A 20,590-nucleotide genomic window follows, 5' to 3' on the forward strand; every position below is an offset into this window, starting at 1 on the left:
CAATGGTTTGTTACATTTAAGTCTTTTGTAGCCAACAGTTAGGATTTCCCCTTTTCCAGGACTGAGTGCACTGGCTGCACACCCCTAACCCTCACCTTGAGGTTAATGGTCTGCTATTTCACTGTGTCTTGCTCTATATAATCTGCTACCTGGTTGGATCAGAGCCTGATCCTGGAGAACACCTAATGTAGCTACCAATGTAGCCATCACATTCCCAGGGTTGCATTTGCAATCTGTTCCTGGCCTCACCCGCACCTTGAGGTTCTTGGGCTGCTGCCGTAGCTCCAGGACGTGTTTGCGGTGGAGCTCTCTCTCGCGGCGGTTGTTGTACTCTATCTGGTTCTCCAGTTCTGTCTGGTGCTGAAGGCGGATCAGGTCCATGCGGAGCTTCTGAAGGGTCTTCAGCTGACGATGCTCCAGCTCCTGGGTCGATTCATCGTGTCTGATCAGCATGGCATGCTCCATCTCCTTCTGGGTCTTCTTCTTGTTCAGCTCCTGATCAGAGTGGGAGAGCGATCGGGAGGGAGCGAGAGATATGGAGAGATAGGGAGGGATAAATGGAGAGAGAAAGTAGGAAGGGGAGGAGAGGGAGGAAGAGATGGGAATTATAATGGTCATCCATGACACAAACTTAGCTTTTGTATGAGAAAGGACTGGAGCATCAGTGTCACGTGGTGTTGCACTTATGGACATTGCAGACACAAGACTACACTTAAATTCTTTATGCATTTGTTTTCTGCTTTTTCAAGGTTCCTATTGTTATACTATGCTATGGCAATGTCACTAGGTAAATAACATCTCAAGCACAACAGCACAACCATACAATTGGCAATAACACACAGACACTAAATCCAAATACTCCTAAAAAATCTCCCTTATTTCTATCCTTCAAGCATATGAGAGGAGCAGTTTCAGGGCTGGCTGGGTTTTGGTAGCCTGGTCCCAGGGCTGTTTGTGCTGAGTGGACAAGACAGTACAAGCAGATCTTGGACCAGGCTAGCTTTAGGGTATCATCCAATGTGCCCCTAGGTTTCGGGTGGACGCCCATATAAGGTCTCAGACCTAATATTGTCCTACTCCCCCCCTCCTGATTTACAGAGCAGATTAGGAGATTACTGCATTGTTGCCTTGCTTATACTTTCTAATCTGCTTTCCACAAGATGCAAAACCCATTCTCTGTGTTTTTCACAAAACAATTGGAATACTGGTATTGGTCAAAGAAGTCTACGATTTGGCAAGAACATTGCTTTTCATGTTACAACATTGACCATGTGAATGTTATCGATAATCAGTTGGAGTTGGACATGTGACATTCATATCCCTATTGGATTAAATAGTGTTCACTGCACATCACTACAGACTGAACTTGAACTAAAGTGTGTGTACATCCCAAAAAAACACACATCCCACTGATTCTCCACACGTCATCTCTCTGTACATCTATACACTGTACCTCTCGTATCTGCTCCTGTTCAAACTCATGCCTCTTGATCATGACTTTGCGTTTGAAGCCTCTGCAGTTCCTGTCGTAGAAGACTCTCTGTTGGCCGAGGAGATGGGCCTCCTCCTCAGCCTGGCTGTGCTGCAAGTTCTCCTTGTGCTTCGACAAACGCTCCTGCTTCTCCTTCTTAGGGGTGTGGTGGTCTTCGTTCATCTCCTGAAGGGATGGAGATTGAAGACAGATTAAGGTTAATAAATATATATACACAATTTTCTCAACTTTTTCATATTTTTTGATGCTGAATGTTATCAGATCTTCAACCAAAACGTATAATTAGATAAAGGGAACCTGAGTGAACAAATAACACAACAATGCCATACTTAATTTATTAATAACACCCAATGCCCCTGTGTGAAAAAGTAATTGCCCCTTACACTCAATAAATAATTGTGCCACCTTTAGCTGCAACGACTCCAACCAAACTCTTCCTGTAGTTGTTGATCAGTCTTATGTCGCTGTGGAGGAATTTTCGCCCACTCTTCCATGCAGAACTGCTGTGGGTTTTCAAGAATGAACTGCTCGTTTCAAGTCCTGCCACATCATCTCAATTGGGATTAGGTCTGGACTTTGACTAGGCCTTTCAAAAACTTCAAATTTGTTGCTTTTTAGCCATTTTCGTGTAGACGTGATTGTGTGTTTTGGATCATTTGTCTTGCTGCATGACCCAGCTGCGCTTCAGTTTCAGCTCACAGACGGATGGCCTGACATTCTCCTGTAGTCGAAGACACTGCATCTCAGTGCAAGAGGCATCACTGCAGTATCTGGTTCGAATTCAGGCTGCATCACATCTGGCCGTGATTGGGAGTCCCATAGGGCGGTACACAATTGGCCCAGCGTTGTCTGGGTTTGGCTGGGGTAAGCCGTCATTGTAAACAAGAATTTGTTCTTGACTGACTTGCCTAGTTAAATAAAAAATAAATGAAAAAATAAAAATAATTATCTGACAGAGCAGAATTCATGGTTCCTTCTATTAAGGCAAGTCATCCAGGTCCTGAGGCAGCAAAGCATCCCCAAACCGTCACACTACCACCACCATGCTTGACCATTGGTATGAGGTTTTTATTGTGGAATGTAGTGTTTGGTTTTCGCCAGTTATAATAGGACCAATGATCCAAAACACACAATCAATTCTGCATCAAAATGGCTTAAAGCATGGTGGTGGTGGTAGTGTGATAGCTTGGGGATGCTTTGCTGCCTCAGGAACTGGACGACTTGCTTTAATAGAAAGAACCATCCTTTCTGCTCTGTATCAGAGAATTCTACAGGAGAATGTCAGGCCATCCGCCTGTGAGCTGAAGCACAGCCGGGTCATGCAGCAAGACAATGATCTAAAACACACAATCAAGTCTACATCAAAATAGCTAAAAAGTAACCGTTTTGGAATTACCTAGTTAAAGTCCAGACCTAATCCCAGTTGAGATGTTGTGGCAGTACTTGAAATGAGCAGTTCATGCTTGAAAACCCACAAATGTCTCTGATTCAATGCAGTGGGCCAAAATTCCTCCATAGCAATGTGAGAGACTAATCAACAACTACAGGAAGCAGGTGGTTGCAGTCATTGCAGCTACAGGTGGCACAACCAGTTATTGAGCGTAAGGAGGCAATTCATTTTTCACACAGGGGACTTGAGTGTTGCATAACTATGTTAATTAAATAATAAAAATTTTAAAAAGTAAAATATGTTTTGCTATTTGTCAACTCAGGTTCTCTTTATCTAATATTTGGTTTTGGTTGAAGATCTGATAACATTCAGTATCAAAACTATTTAAAAATAGAGTAAATCAGAAAGGGGGCAAATACTTTTTCACAGCACTGTACTTTGTTCCTACATCTTTATTTGGACTAATGGTCAGGTGTGCAGCAGGTCATCTCATTATCTAATCATTTATTTCAGGCAAAAATACAGCAATAGATAGTGGGAATTATAGACACTCACTCAAACACTTTTGAGGTGTAAGTACAGACATATTTTAAATTTTGGGGTGAACTATCTAAATGTATAGTAGTGTAGAAAACAGAGTAAAATAGAAAACAGAGTAAAATAAATTATCAGTAGCTGTCGGAGAAGCCAGAAGTCCCTCTGTCACCATATTCGGACTCAGGCTGCATCACAGAAATTCAGTTTTTGATCCCTCCAGATCAGTGGAGGTTGCTGAGGGTAGGAGGAATGGAGTCAATGGAATGGTGTCAAACATGTGGTTTCCAATGGTTGACACCATTCCACGGATCCCATTCCAGCCATTACTATGAGCCATCCTCCCCTCAGTATCCTGCACTGCTACAGTTAGTGTCTGTCCCCATTCGGTTTCATGGATGTTATGATAAATCCATTGTTGTATCCCAAATTGTACCCTATTACATTTTTATTGCACTACTTTTGAAAGTAGTGCACTATATAGGGAATCCATGTCTTAATACACTCTCAAGCTTAAACACTTTAAGTGTATTAGATCCCTGATATTTCTGTGTAGAATGACTCATCTCTACCTACAGTTTGTTGGGATATATATCAGTCCAGGCCAACAATGCCTGCTAACAGAGATGGCCTAGTTCCTGTCACTAAACGAAACATGATGTATCTAACAATCCACAACAATGGCTCCAGTTTTGAGAAATAGTGTGTCAATGTTCTTAGAAACAAAAACACAACTTGTGTGTGTGCGCGCGTAGTGAGTAGGAGGGGTGACTAAGGTCTTCTTTTTTCCCCCTTTTTTTTTTAAACAGCCTTTTCCTCCCCAATTTCGTGATATCCAATTAGTAGTTACAGTCTTGTCCCATTGCTGCAACTCTCGTACAGACTCGGCAGAGACGAAGGTCGAGAGCTGTGTCCTCAGAAACACGACCCTGCCAAGCCTCTCTGCTTCTTGACACACTGCTCGCTTAACTTTAAGCATCAGCTATCTGAGCAGCTCGATCTCTGCAGTTATAAATAGCCCACCAAACTACCTACCTCACCCCATATTGTTTTTATTTACTTTTTGCTCTTTTGCACACCAGTATTTCTACTTGCACATCTTCATCTGCACATTATCACTTCAGTGTTAATTTGCTAAATTGTAATTACTTCGCTACTATGGCCTATTAATTGCCTTACCTCCTTACTCCATTTTTAAACACTGTATATAGATTTTCTATTGTGTTATTGACTGTACTTTTGTTTATCCCATGTGTAACTCTGTGTTGTTTTTTGTCTCACTGCTTTGCTTTATCTTGGCCAGGTCGCAGTTGTACATGAGAACTTGTTCTCAACTGGCCTACCTGGTTAAATAAAAGGTGAAATAAAATTAAAATACATTTTAAAAAACGGAAGCCAGCTGTGTCGGAGAAAACACTGCCCAACTGGCGACCGTGTCAGCATGCATGCGCCCGGCCCACCACAGGAGTCGCTAGAGCACGATGGGACAAGGGCATCCCGGCCGGCCAAACCCTCCCCTGACCTGCTGCCTCATGAGTTTCCCGGTCGCGGACGGCTGTGACACAGGTCGGGATCGTACCCGAATCTGTAGTGACACCTCTAGCACTGTGATGCAGTGCCTTAGACCGCTGGGCCACTCGGGAGGCCCAAACTCAGCTCCTTCTCAGTAAAAGGCATGACGGAAATACTGTACTTGTGTATGTTTGTGTATGTATGTATTTGGAGGAGGGCTGATTCCATCCAGCACAAAACACAGCGTACCAAATGTATCATTCTATAGTCTGTTGTGATTCAGGGTGCTGAGATCAGTCATACTATGCAAGAGGCAGGGGAAGAGGGGGTACAGTACTAGCTAGCGGACACAAACAGACACACAGCTAGAGGCAGGAAACAGGGGCTGGCTAGAGGACATAAACAAACATAGCGTTGCGGACCTCTTTAATCTTCTCCTTGCAGAGCTTGTACTGCTTCTTCTGGTTATCTAGGAAGGTGGTGAGTTCCTTCTTCTGCTGGGCCACTATCTGCTGCTGGAACTTCTTCTCGTCTGCTGACGTCGTCTTCATCTGAGGGGAGATAAGATGGCAGGGGGAGAGATAGGCAGAGATGTTAGTTAGCTGTGAAGGGGCCTCATATGGGAGAGAGGAACAGAGCGAGAAAACGCATGCCTAATGTTGTTTCGCTAGCTAGTCTTCTGGCTTACATTCCTCCAGGTGTTCTTGTATGACAAGGAGGGCATGCTGGATCATGGATGTTAGCCTAGTCTGCAGAGTTACAGATGACCTAGTTATCTTTTTAACTTCTACTCGACATTGAGTGGCAGCAATGCCCAACCCATAACATGAGTGAGTTTCCCTCTCCCCAAAGTAAGAAGGTTAACACCCCTCCCCCCCTCCCCAGACACCTTTTCTGTGAGGACGGCATGGCACTTCTCTAGGACAGGCCAGCTTCTCTAGGTCAGGACCCCCAACCACTCCCCTTCCTGGACCCCCCCCCAACCAAACCTACCTCTTTGTCACAGTGGACGGTGTGTCTCTTAGCCAGTTTCTCCAGCTCTATGTAGGCATTGTTGGCCTGGGTCTCCACTTCCTTCTGCAGCTTCAGTCTGTGTTCATCCATCTCAGCCTTCAGCTTGTTTTCCAGAGCTATCAGCTGCTTCTGGTGCTGCCGTCTCATACGTTTATACCCCGACATCTGCTCCCGCAGCTCATTCTCTTGCTCATGCTCATGGATCTGCTTGGTCACCTGGCGAAAGAAAAGGTTCAATGAGGCCAATGAGGGCAGAGATCAGAGGTCAAGAGTGAAGGTGTACTGCCAGGAGTGGTATACAGGAAATGGATGGTATGCAGGCAATCACTAGTGGGGACACTGGAACGGAGCCCTAGCAGGTATACCATGCTACGCTAGGAGAACCGCAGATTTGATTTCATTCTAACTGGTTACTCAGCATAGATTTACCTTATGAGTGGACTAAGATGTAATGTGAACCATGAATGAAGACATCTAACTGCAAACAACATTGGATGCATTACCAAAGCCGGGATCAACATTGGGAAACATCAAAGCAACACCAAGCTAGAGAGCATGGGGTTAATACTGTAAGAAACAGGACAACGCAACAAAAAACATCTTAATCTGCCAGTCAAATAGGTACATTGTAAACACTCAATATGACAGAGCTGGTTAAAGAGGTTTGAGAGGTTTTAACGAAGTCACACCGACCGCTTAGCTTATAACACCGCCCTGCCGACTGATCAATCCCCCTATACAGTACAAAGCCAACCAACACCAATGCTCTTGACCACTGCATTATTACCAGCCTCACAACAATCTAACAGGTGCAACCTGTAAAAACTAGCCCAAAACCGAGTGAGATGGAAGACATTTGTCAATGGCCTATGTTCCTCATAGGTGCCAAGGGCTTAAGCCAAGTAAATCAAAATCACAACAATATAAAGAGGACAAACAAACCAAACCTGACAAAAGGGACTATCCAGGTCCCCATAGTAGTCGTTCATCTTCTCATAACTCATCTTCTTAAGGCCAAGCATCATGGCGACGTTCATGTTCAACAACCGTGCAAGCATCCAGAAACCCTGTGTGGCATTTCCTACACCCAAACCCCTCAGCTCAGCTTTACCCAACCCAGCAACAAATCGGCAAGAACTGCGCTGGTTGGTTTACGTTTAGACAAACGACGTTGGACAAACACGGCGGCTGTGGGCTATACAGGGGCAGCTACACAGGGGCAGCAACACAGGGGCAGGCGTGTGAACTGTGAATGAGGGAGGGAGAGGGAGCGGGCTCCATGGGAAGGCAGAACAGAGGGGGCTCTTTGGGGGCCGAGCGGCGCTCGTTCAGCAGGTGGGTCACATGAAAGCCTCATTGAGAGAGGGAGAGGAGGGAGAGAAAGAGGGCGAGGAGAAGTGTTGTCAGAAACGAAGACAGAGGGGGGCTGAGAAAAGGAGAGGGAGAGAGGGTGAGAGAGGGAGATCCCCTCCTAATCTATCTGAATCAATACCCCTACTGTAATGCAGAGCCAATCCTAGTCACTTGCTTTCTGCCACGCTGCCACCAAGGGCCAAGTCACGTCATGTGACCGCCATTCACACAGCCTGGCTCAAAGGAGGGAATCACGCTCCAGAGGGAACACTTCCAGGTCAAAGGTTATTAAGACATTGGGACACAATGGTGGAAGGACCTTTTGGTTGGTTTATTTGTTTGTTTTATTTGTTTTTTTGTCAGGTCAGCCACTAAGTCAATGACCTGGTTAATCAAGGGAGTCTTGTGTGTAAAGTCTGATTTATTTTGTGTTTATTCTGTGTTAACATTCGGAAAGCATTTGGACCTATACTTTTCCCACTTTGGTGAGAAAAGGGCTGTAACGTAACAATCTACACACAATACCCCATAATGACAGAGCAAAAACAGGTTTTTAGAATTTTGTAAAAATAAATAAAGGCCAAAGAGTGTTTGAGGAGTGGATAGGGGAAACAGAGCTTAAGTGACATATGGTGAAGTGATCAGGATGAAGAGAAGAAACAGTGGCCTCAGAATGCCCCCGTCAGACAGTAGTCCTCTCTTCCTGTGGATAAGCTTGGGGCCTCTACATCTCTGTCTGTCCCCATAGAGAGGACCCCCCCCTCTTTTTCTCTCACTCCCGCTCTCTCTAGATCCCTCTCGGTCTCTGTCCTTATAGAAGACCACTAGATAGACTGACATCCTAAACAGGGGACTGTTACTTCGAACCAAAACCTTTGAGATTCATCCGTCTTCAAACTGCCAACCAACGTTCCGGTCGACAAAAGGCAAGCCCCTTCCGTTGCCCATATCTAAACTCGTGTTAGTGTATGACTGATGACTGGTGCAACACCCAAACGTAACTGACATGTGCAACATTTAGCAAAGCATGGTTGGATTGAAACTGTTAGCATAGCATATAGAATAGAGCCATAGAGATTATAATGTAAATAAACAAACTAAAGTACTGTATATGTGGACTAAACCAAAACATATGCAGATCTCAGATGGGCATTAAAAGTGTTAATACATGCTATGTTATATTAACATCTCTCGGTCTCCCCAGTCTGGCTGACCTGTAATAACCCCATTCATCCCTCTCTCCTCCAGATGGGGCTCACTATCCCTCTCTTCTCTTCCCCCCCCCCATTGCTCTCTCCTCTTAACCGCCATCTAACACTTCATTCAGTGAGACCAGACAGAGCACACCACACTCTCCTCTCCCTCTCTTTTTTCTCACTTTCTATCTTGCCTTCAGTCTCATTCCTCTCTGCCTACTTGACTCGCTCTCTTGTCCATTTGTCTGTCTGTGTCGGTCTCTCCTCTCTCCCGCTCTTTCTCGCTTTCTTTCTTCTTCAGTCTTTCTCCCTCGCTCTCCATCTGTCTCTCTTGTCCGTCTGTCTGCTTGTTTCGATCTCCTCTTTTCTGTTCATCCCATCCGCTCATCTCTTCTCCCTCCCTTTTTCTTTGTCATTCTATATTGCTTATCCTCCCTCCCCCCTCTCCCTGTCTCCCTTCCTCCCTCCACCTGCTCTTTCCAGTCTGAGCGAGAGCCGTGCAGGGTCCATCTGGGGCCGTGTGTTCGCCTCGCGCCAGCCAGAAAGAGATGATGTCATCGAGTCGTCGCAGCAGCAACAGACGACACGCTGTCTGAATGCAACTATAACCTGCCTCTTTTGGAGAAGAACTAAAACAGCCAATTCACTCGGATTAACTGATGAACACAGTCAACAACAAAGAAAGGGTCCGTATTGACAAATGTTAAAGAAAGCACTAAACGGTGGAAAACACTCCACTATCAGTCAGTAAAGCTCTGTAACACATGGCATGTTAAGGACATAGACACACAGAAACCCTGTTTCCTCCCAGTTCCCCCAGTGCTGTAGCTAGTCCAGAAACCAGGAGATCGGAAGGAAACAAATACCACAATTAAAACCAGTGGTAGACAGACCTTAGACACCATTACCACTCTAGATAGCTGCTTACTGGAGCCCTGTAACCATGACAACAGACATGGAGAGGGCGAGAGAAAGAAAGGCAAGGATGGTAATATTACTCCATACTGCCTGCCCCCCCCCCAACCATAGAGGGGGTATGAGACTGATATTAGTGAGGGGAAAAGTACAGGAGAGAAGAGAGGGAGGGAGGGGAAGAGGAGGTGAAGGCGAACGGAAGGATAGTGAAGGACCGGGAGAAGACAAAGGGGTCTAGTGAGAGGGAGGGAGGGGCGAGAGCAATATTAAAGAGCAGGAGGGGAGGACAGGAAGGAAAGTACAGAGAGGAGAGAGAAAACAATAGGAAGAGAATGAGAAGAATGAGGAAGGGGAGAGAAGGAGGATGCTACAGAGAGGATAGCGAGCAAGACACGCAAAGGGAAATAGAGACGGACAAAGGGGGGAAAAAAAGAGAGGGAAAGATGGACAGAGAATGGGGGAGACTTGATGTCACCCAGGGAGAGCGAAACTATGATGTTAGCCCTTACACGCAATGCTGATTTGATGGTGGATAGTGGACACAGAGTGAGACAGATGAAGCTAGAGACAAAGGTGTGTTGACCCTTACCAGCGATGCTGATTTGATGGTAGAAAAGTTGTTGTGGCGGTAGTTGTGTGCCTGGCTCTTGTCTGAGGAGGCTGGTCTCAGCTCGGGCCTGTGGTCACGTTTCACACCATCATCCCAGTTATACCCGTGGTCCTGACGAAAGAGATGATACACTTTTGAGTTTCATGGCCTGTCACTACAATAGTATAACTTTCACTGTGTACAGAACCAGATGAGAAAATGGCAAAATCCAGGGGCACTTTTGGATGGTACTGAACAGGTTTTGGATTAAACTCAACCCGAAGTGTGATGGTTATAGTATAAACCCGGAGCTTTAGTAATCTTTTATTGCCATAATGCCAATACTGCACTTCACTACAGTACATAGTTCATGACCAGTTACATAAGAAAAGGAACTATAATCTATAGACAAGACAGTAGTCGGTCACCTCATGTTCTGCTACACCCACGGTTGTCTCGTGACACATCGTCAACCTAGACACCAAGTGACATTTTTAATAACGGTCCGTCATTGCAGGCAGATTAATGGACAAAGATGAGGAATGACAGGCATCTCATAATCTGCTGCTGTTTGAAGCGTGCGCGTGTGTGTGTGTGTGTGTGTTGTGCTACGATGCCCGAGACAAAGAGTATTCAGAGTGAATGTCAGGCATTCAGCAGTGTGTCAACCTCAGCCTGCATGGAGACGCCAGCGGAGAGGAGAAGAGAGGGCATCTTTGTTCTGAGGGTGTGATTCACAGCACTGATGAACTCCGGCTCTGTGTATCTCTGTGTGTGTGTGTGTGTGTGTGTGTGTGTGTGTGTGTGTGTGTGTGTGTGTGTGTGTGTGTGTGTCTATCAAGAGCATATTTATAGGAATCAAGCTAAGAAGGATTTTGGAGCGGGAGAAAAATGTGTCTGGTTTCCATGGTGTCAATGTTTAACAGCGCTAGGTTTGTTTGTGAACAGTACGATCATATGATTACTTCGGAGGTTGGTTGTGTGTGTTTGTGTGTTTCTTTGGACGTGGGTTGGAGTGATAGTGTGGAAGCTCACTCGTTAGTGCGAGTCTTCCTGTTTGTGTGTTGATGCACCCCTGAGAGCTGTCAATCTTGAGGACGTGGGTTGAAGTTTGGTGTAGGTGGCTGCTGGCTGAGGGTACTAGATGAGCAGTACCTTATTGGCATGTGTGTTCCTGTTTGTTTGTGCTATCCTTGAGGACGTGAGTAGGTTTGGAGTGGGTGACTACCTGGCGGTTCACTGATAGTGATAGATGAGTCTTACCTTCTTCCTGTGTACACACGTGTGTGTCTGCTAGCTTGTGTGTGTGTGTGTGTCTGTGTGTGTGTGTGTGTGTGTCTGTGTGTGTTTCTCTCCCTCTCGCTCTGTCAGTGTTACCTTCTTGGTGTGTGCGGAGGACTCGAGGGTGCTGTCGTAGTCATGGTGCATCATGGTCATGTCGGAGCAGCTCTCGTCTAGGACCTCCTGCATGCTGTTAATGCTGCTACTCTGGCTACCTGTACTGACCGAGGTGCTGGGGATGGAGTGATTACTGCCCAGGCTGTTCATCTTACAGCTGGCCTGCTCAGATTCCTGGAGACAAACAGAAGCAGGAGATGGGGATCAGTATTCAGTAAGGGAATTGTGGGAAACACACAAACACTTTTGTGCCACACGCTCCTATTTGTGTGACACACTCAAGCATAATGCCCCGGTTAGGCCAGACAGTAGGACATAGCTACTGCCTGTCTGTCTGCCTTTCTGTCTGAAATGGCTTCGTTTGAGACAAATGGGTGTTAATGGTCAATTTGACATGATTTCGAATATGTGAGTACTACTTTACCCTTGGGCCTGGTTCAAGACCTGTAAACAGAAGAATAGGTATCTTGTCCATGTCAACCTTTGCTGACCTCTGAGACACATATTTCTCCTCTGTGACAGTTCTTTTTTTGTGCCAAACAGGAATAGGAGTTCAGTTGAGGTTTAAGCCTTTCTTGACTCAAGAAGCTAAATCTATCCTCACACATATGCTACTCATTTTATCTTTGGTGAACATGGTTTGTTTAAGTGGTGTTAAGCCCACCTCCTCCTCCTCCTGGCTCTCCCCCATAGGTCCGTTGTGTTTCTCCTGGTAGAGGATCTTCTTCATCTTGCGGTACTGCAGGTTGTCGAGCTCCCGCACCGCATCCTTGGTCCTCTGGATGAGCTCCGTGAGGACCCGTGGGGGACGCTCCCGACGGACGAAGTCATGCTGGGTAGAGGAGAGAGGGCGGAGGGCTTAGAGGTTAGGATTCATGAGGATCCGCAGGAGGCGATTCTGATACACAAAGTCATGCTGCAGGTGGACAGGAGCAAAAGAGGGCGGAAGTTATACACAGTGTCTGTCTGTTTGACTGTCTGATTATAAAGTATGTACATATGTAAGATATGTACCAAATAAATAGTCTAGGGGGTGTTGACATGGCAGTCAGGGTAAGTGTAGAAACAGGTCCACAAAATGGGGGAAGACCTCTTTTAAATGTTTAATCTGATATAACACAGCCCTATAAATCCATGGTATTATAAACATGTTTTCTATATCAATAATATATCAATACTCCATGTGATTATTATTTCAGATAATTATTTATCTCTCGCTCTTTTCCCATTGGTCACTAGAGGGCGCCTGTGGGTTACTCAACCTAGATAGAGTTTCTTCTGCTGGCTTACCAGAAAAAGAAAATAAAAAAAATGTGTAAAAAGAAAATACTCCATCCAATAGTGTTCATATGGGACTGACTGGTAGCGCACGCACACACGCTCACACACACATCTTTTCTTGCTAAATGCCTGCTTAGTGGAAATGCAATGTATGCAACCACTTGGGGGCTGAAACGGCCATGTATGTCTCGCCCTACACACCATCCCTTCTATCTGACAGATGCTGGCTGGAGTAATGTAATGGACTCTCTGATTCAGAAGGATGACATCATCGTCTGGAAATAGAGAGGAAACATTTTCCCGTTTTCAAACAAATGGACAGAGGGAGCGAAAGTGTGAGTTAGAAAACCAGAGCTGCCATGTACCAGTGGGCTGGGAGAGAGAGAGCGAGAGAGCAATAGAAAAGAGAGAGAGAGAGAGAGAGAGAGAGAGGACTAATCTTCAGAGTAATCCCTTCCCGAAAAAAAAACTATCCTGGGGACCATGAACGGAGTCGGACCGATGGTTCGGATTCTTGTCTTCCTTTCCCTTCACCCCATTACATTTTCCTCACCCATTTTTTCAATGCATGCACCCAACCATGCGATTCTCCAAAGATCATGGGAACAGTGTGGTAGTGTAGTTTTGGTTGGGTGTAGGAGTAAAGGAGTATGGGAAGCGAAGTTTGACTCTATATTGAGGAAGTGGAACCTGAAGGGAAAGAGATTAGTGACCTGATTTCTCCTAAAGAGCTCAAAGAGGGGCAGAGGGCAATGAGTGTGTGTGTGTTTGTATTAATCAGGGGCTTGAGGGGCGGTGATCTGGATGCCCCCTGCCCCGACTCAGATTAGGAGCAAGTTGCCTACTAGGCACTGATCTATGGTCAGTTTAGCCTTTTCCCCACTAATAATTAAGGTTAGGATTTGGGAGAGGGAGCTTATCCTAGATCTGCACCTAAGGGATACTTCTACCCAGAGCTCCAGACAAGCCCCCACCATCTCATCCCCTATAGCCCACTAACCCCTCCTTGGGCAGCCAGGTAAGACCGACAGGCCAGTGAGAGAGTGTGACAACCAATCAAGAACATAAAACTCTTAGCAGGCCAATAGGATTACTTCTCGGCCAAACAAACAAAAAGATCAACTCTACATTACATGGACACACACACACACACACACACACACACACACACACACACACACACACACACACACACACACACACACACACACACACACACACACACACACACACAGTGGATTGGCCAATCAGGATGTACAAACAAAGGCTAGCTAGCAGAATACCTTGACACACAAATTACTGATCTTGTACTATAACACATGGGTCTGTGGGGGCAGTCAGTCTGACTTTAGCTTTCATTGTGTGTCAAGGGGATATGGTCATACACACTATGGATGTCTTATGAACCTCCAACACGAGGTGTACTACAGCGCAAGATAAAAACAAACAAAAAAAAGGGTTAAAAAATGCTTAACAACAAAACCCTAACCCTTGTGGGATCAGTGTGTGTGTGTGTGTGCGTGCATATGTGAACAACAAATCTTAACCCCTGTGGAATCTTTCATTCCTATTTTCTCTACAGCTGTGGGAGGCAGTGAATCATCAGCTGTATCTGAATGGCACCCTACTCCCTACAGAGTGTGCTACTTTTGACCAGGTCCCATTGGGTTCTGGTCAAAAGTAGTGCATTACAGTGCCCTCTGTAATTATTGGGACAGTGAAGCATTTTTTATTCTATTGGCTCTACACTCCAAACGTATGTAGCATAGCTGGGGGTGGTTGCTATTTGTGAGTCTAACTCTCTCACTAGGGAATAGGGTGCCATTTTGGAAGCATTCATCCAGATGGTCTTTGAGAGACTGGACACAGGAAGTGAGGCCACAGCCTCTGTCAGAGATACCAGGAAGTACACTCACTCGCAGCAGCTCCCCCGACGAGAGTCTGTCCTGAGGAATTTTGAGTAGGCAGTAGTCAACGAAGCTCCGGAAGGGGTCCGACCTTGTAGAAAGATAGAGGGATGGACAGGTGGAGCGATGGAGAGGTGGAGGGATGAGGGAAGGATGAGATGGAGTAGAGGTGAAGAGGTGGAAGGATTTGGAAGAAAACAGAATACAACCATGATTAGACAGGAATAAAAAGGCAATAGCTGTCTCACCTTGCTATCTTAAGATGAATGCATTAACTAACTAAGTCGCTCTGGATAAGAGTGTATGCTAAATTACTCAAATGTAAAAATATATACACTCCCCTACGTATTTATTTGTACAGTGAAGCTAAAACGTTAATGAGGTGACTGACAGTACAGAATGTCACCTTTTGTTTGATAGTATTTTCAAACATATCCATTTGACCTTTTATAAATGAACACTATTTATCTAGTCCCTCCATTTGAAGATGTCATAAGTATTTGGACAAATTTACCTGTAGCCTTTTCAATCTAATCAAAAGTTGAGTATTTGGTCCCATATTCCTAGCACGCAGTGATTACATCAAGCTTGTGACTATACAAACTTGTTGGATGCATTTGGAGTCTGTTTTGGTTGTGTAGAAATGAATGGTAAATAATGTAGTGTCATTTTAGAGCCATTCTATTGTTATTTACAATAAAAGTATGTTTCTGAACACTTCTACATTAATGTGGATGCTACCATGATTACAGATCATCCTGAATGAATTGTGAATAATGATGAGGCATAAAGATCATGCCCCCAAAACATGCTAACCTTTCACCATTACCAATAAAAGGGAGGTTAGAATGTTTTGGGGGGGGGGGGGGGGATGACATTTATGCCTCTAAATGTATCACTCATCATTATTCATGGACACCAAAATGACAATACATGATTTACCATTCAATTCTACCGAAACACAACTAAAACAAACTGCAAATGCATCCAACAAGTTTGTGAAGTCACAAGCTGAATGTAGTCATTGTGTGCTAGGAATAGGGGACCAAATACTCAACGTTGGACTACATTCAAAACACTAAGTGAATTTGTCCAAATACGTATGATACCTTCAAATGGTGGGACCACAAAGTGCTTTCTTTTCAAAATGGGTCAAACATTTGATCTCAAATCCAAAATGCTGGTTGGTGTATAGAGCCTAAAAGTTTTAGCTTCACTGTCCAAACACATACATAAGGGAATGTATATCCACGTCCCCACCTTTCAAGCCTTAGAGTCAGGGTAAAGCCAGGGTACTTCTATAGCTATTCATCATGTTGGTTAGGGGCTTGTAAGTAAGCATTTCACTGTAAGATCTACACCTGTTGTATTCGGCGCATGTGACAAATAACATTTGATTTGTCTGTGTTATTGAAAGTCCATCTTCCAGCGCTCTGTGTGGCGATGCCATGCAGTCTACATAGTGGTATACATTTTCAACTAGTCTCAGCTAATGAGAGAGAGGTTCATGCCAGAGGCCAATTTGGAGCACCTCCAACAATACACTGACTACTGTGTGTGTGTATGAAAAAGAAAACTAAATCATATTGTATCTCTATGGGAGGACCATAACTTTGCTTCACACACACACTCTCTCTTCAGTACAAGACTAAGGCTTGCTTTTAATGCTAATTTGTCAAAATATGGTAAATCTTTGCATACTGTAAAGACAATCAAATATTTATTTATTGGAATGTACTACTTGTGAATCTGTTTGCTTTGGGTTCCTGGAATCACACAAATCGATTTTCGCAGTAAGGAATGTGGACTATGAAAATAAACACAACACTTACACCTTCATGCAAATGCTGCAACTTGTTTTAGCTGTATTTTAGATTCTTTATTTGTTGAAAGGAATGTACTCCTAGAGCCATATAAGTCTAGTTGCCTTGCCTAGTTAAATAAAGGTTAAATGGTTCAATTAAAAAATAAAAAAGTCCTATATCCATCATTATTTGGGTCAAGTAGAGTACAACATCCCCCCCCCCCCCCAATAAACATACACTGGCTGTAGTATCATGACATTGTAAATGTTGACAGAGTCATGTTTGACTGGATCTTCCTCTTGACTTGACTGGCAGTCATCACACCATAAATTCAAAGGGCATCAACAGCACAAGAAAGAGGGGGCTAGTGTGATTGCCACCTGTCTGTCTCCCTCTTCCTCCCCTCACACTCTGCCTCGCTCCCTCCAAACCTGCAGTTGTCTAGCTGTCTGTCTCCATCCAGGGAGACAGGCCTCTCTCTGCCTACCTCCCATCTATCGGTCTCACCCTCCCACTCTCTTTCCTCCCTCTCGCCCTACCTTCATCCGTCCCTCCTGCAGAGTGTGGTTTGGTGTATGGTACAGTACAGTAGTAGCCTGTGAGTTTAGCCTGAGGCTTGGTTCTTTAAATAGGAAAGGCCTTAGCTCGGCCCCTCAGGTAATTACACAAGAGACAGACTGGGACTTCCAGGGAAATGAGAGGGTGTGTGTGAGTATGTGTGTGTGTGTGTGTGGTCACACAGCTCAGCAGAGGGATGGTGAGGACTTACCACTCGTTGGACTGCAGCGTGGGAGAGTCGTTCTGGGCGATGTGATATAAGGCACTCATAGCGTTCATGTTGAACAGGGGAGGCTTGCGCTCCGCTATGAAGAGGAAGAGAGATAAAGGAGAAAGATATGGAAAGGGGGAGTAGAGAAAGAAAGAGGAAGAGAGAGAAAGGGAGGGGGTTATCATATCTGGTTGAACATATATTATTTTGACCTTGACAATGTTATTCTATCTGTGTGTGTGTGTGTGTGTGTGTGTGTGTGTGTGTGTGTGTGTGTGTGTGTGTGTGTGTGTGTGTACATGTAGCACACAAGGGGCCATGGTAATCACATGACAAACACATGATTGAGCAACATTGTGAATCAACTGTCATGTGTCAGTCAGGAGTGTGTCACTGCTCTCTCTAGATGGGGAAGTCCAAGATGGTCTAGCTATGTCTGTTTGTTTCTTTGACATTCTGAGGAAGGCCATAAAAAGTACATTTTCCTAACAAGTAACGATGCCTTCTGAGATGTGGACTAGTTGCAGGACAATGCTCGACAGGGAGCGAACTACAGTAGTGGCACAGAAAGTATTCATACCCCTTGACGTATTTCACATTTTGTTGTGTTACAGCCCGAATTCAAAATGGATTAAATAGATGTATTTTCTCACAATATCCCATAATGACAAAGTGAAAACAAATGTATTAAATACAGAAATATTTATTTACATAAGTATTCACACCCGAGTCAATACATGTTAGAATCACCTTTGGCAGCGATTACAGCTGTGAGTCTTTCTGGGTAGGTCTCTAAGAGCTTTGTACACCTGGATTGTACAATGTTTGCACATTATTCTTTTAAAAATTACTCAAGCTCTGTCAAGTTGGTTGTTGATCATGGTTAGAAAGACATTTTCAAGACTTGCCATAGACTTTCATGACGATTTAAGTCAAAGTGTAACTAGGCCACTCGGGAACATTCAATGTCCTCTTGTTAAGCAACTCCAGTTTAGATTTGGCCTTGTGTTTTACGTTATTGTCCTGCTTTTGGAATATTTTTATTCTGTACAGGCTTCCTACTTTTCACTCTGTCATTTAGGTTAGTATTGTGGAGTAACTACAATGTTGTGGATCCATCCTCAATTAACTGTTTGCCTCATGGTAAAATCCCTGAACAGTTTCCTTCCTCTCAAGCAACTGAGTTATCAAGAACCCCTGTATCTTTGTAGTGACTGGGTGTATTGGACACACCATCCAAAGTATAATTAATAACTTCATCATGCTAAAAGGGATATTCAATGTCTGCTATTTTTTTTTTTTTTCTTACCCATCTACCAATAAGTGCCCTTCTTTGCGAGGCATTGATCTTTGTGGTTGAATCTGTGTTTGAAATTCACTGCTCGACTGAGGGACCTTACAGTATGTCTGGGGTAGTCATTCAAAAATCATGTTAAACACTATTATTGCACACAGAGTCCAATACGTATTATGTGACTTGTTAAGCATATTTTTTACTTGTGAACTTATTTAAGCTTGCCAAAACAAAGAGGTTGAACACTTTTTGACTCAAGACATTTCAGCTTTTCATGTTTTATTAACTTGTAAGCATTTCTAAAAACATCATTCTACTTTGACACTATGGGGTATTGTGTGTAGGCCAGTGACACAATCTAAACATAATACATTTTAAATTCAGGCTGTAACACAACAAAATGTGGAAAAAGTCAAGGGATTGCGTGTACTTCCTGAAGGCACTGTACGTACCAATGCACTGACTAAGTTGCTCTGGATAAAGTGTCTGCTAAATGACTGAAATGTAAATAAGCCAGTAAAGACTGAGAAAAGCCTGTTACAGTAAAAACAGATGCACACTAACCCAGTTCAATACAGGTGATTCCCAGGGACCAGATGTCCACCTTCCCCTCATACTGGCCCTCGTCCATTGCTAGGATCACTTCCGGGGCCATCCTTGGACACACACACACACACACACACACACACACACACACACACACACACACACACACACACACACACACACACACACACACACACACACACACACACACACACACACACACACACACACACACAATTAACCACCAGTGTTAAATTTGTGGAAATTCATAATCTGTTAAGCCTGGATATCTTAAAGTCCCTTTGGTATGCAGTGATAGCCTAGCTAGAAGCTCAGGTCTGAGTAATGTGCTGCTGGAAGACTAGAGGGTGTACGTTATGTGTCGAATTAACAGCCTGGCTGGATACAAGTAGCACACTGTGAGCTTAGAGTATCATGAATAGAGAGTATCAGGAGAATTGACACAGTGTTCTGGGAGTTCTCCCTATGTTTTGTTTGTTTGCTTGTTTGTCTCCAGCGTTACTATGAGGGTTTCTATGTGAATGACCATTGTTTTTTTTAACATAATAAATAGTTGTAAATTATGATGCATAGCCATCTGGTCCCAGTGCGTCTCGCATTCGTGTTCCAGCTGAACATGTGATTCAATTAATCAACTAATCGTCAAGGCCTCGAGTAGTTGAATCCAATGGGATATTGGTGGGCTGGAACAAAAATGTGCGTTCTGGGGAGGCCCCAGGACTGGTGTGGAAAAGCCCTATTGTAGTGCGTTAGGTACTGACAAGTATGTTACAGAATTCCCACAAAGGAGATGTTTTGGACTAGGTCTCAATTAGATGAACCTAGGCAAATAACAGCTACAAGAACATACAAGAGTATACAAATACAATACAAGATATAGCTTTACACTGCATCAGTGTTAAGATATTGACCACTAACATTGGCACAATGTACATGGTGTACAAAACATTAAGAACACCTACTCTTTCCATGATATAGACTGACCAGGTGAATCCAGGTGAAAACTATGATCCCTTGTTGATGGCACTTGTTAAATCCACTTCAGTAGATGAAGGGGAGGAAACAGGTTAAAGAAGGATTTTTAAGCTTTGAGAAAATCGTGACATGGATTGTGTATGTTTGCCATTCAGAGGGTGAATGGGCAAGAGAAAATATTGAAGTGCCTTTGAACGGGGTATGGTAGTAGATGCCAGGCACACCGTTTGTGTCATGAACTGCAACGCTGCTGGGTTTTTCACAATCAACAATTTCCCGTGTGTATCAAGAGTGGTCCACTACCCAAAGGACATCCAGCCAACTTGACACAACTGCGGGGAGCATTGGAGTCTACATGGGTGGGTGCAACTCAATATTAGGAAAGTGTTCTTAATGTTTTGTACACTCTGTGTATTCCTACATTATTACTACCTCATCCCTAAGACTTTAAGATATTGGCCAATAAGGTGTCCCTACGAAAGAGTTGTCAGGAGAGGCAATAGAGGCAAAGCTATGTTATATACTACTAGGCTAGTTATATATTATGTTAGTATGGTGATACTGAGCAGTAAGGTGTTTGTGTCTGTGTTGAGGTACTG

General features: G+C 44.2%; 1 protein-coding gene across 2 annotated transcripts in view; it reads right to left on the reverse strand.

Moving 5' to 3' along the window:
- The window catches only part of LOC139411196 (TAO kinase 3a), a 90,636-nt gene that overhangs the window by 4,265 nt on the left and 65,781 nt on the right, over positions 1-20,590 (reverse strand). For both annotated transcript variants that reach the window (XM_071157124.1, XM_071157125.1), the window contains exons 9-18: positions 19,014-19,105; positions 17,156-17,249; positions 14,591-14,672; positions 12,058-12,225; positions 11,373-11,567; positions 9,996-10,127; positions 5,922-6,158; positions 5,351-5,479; positions 1,454-1,657; positions 256-495 (exon numbers count right to left, since the gene is read on the reverse strand). In XM_071157124.1, coding sequence (XP_071013225.1) covers positions 256-495; positions 1,454-1,657; positions 5,351-5,479; positions 5,922-6,158; positions 9,996-10,127; positions 11,373-11,567; positions 12,058-12,225; positions 14,591-14,672; positions 17,156-17,249; positions 19,014-19,105 — 1,573 coding nt within the window. The remainder of the gene's footprint in view (positions 1-255; positions 496-1,453; positions 1,658-5,350; positions 5,480-5,921; positions 6,159-9,995; positions 10,128-11,372; positions 11,568-12,057; positions 12,226-14,590; positions 14,673-17,155; positions 17,250-19,013; positions 19,106-20,590) is intronic.

Source organism: Oncorhynchus clarkii, chromosome 6 (assembly GCF_045791955.1).
Source record: "Oncorhynchus clarkii lewisi isolate Uvic-CL-2024 chromosome 6, UVic_Ocla_1.0, whole genome shotgun sequence".
Taxonomy (NCBI): domain Eukaryota; kingdom Metazoa; phylum Chordata; class Actinopteri; order Salmoniformes; family Salmonidae; genus Oncorhynchus; species Oncorhynchus clarkii.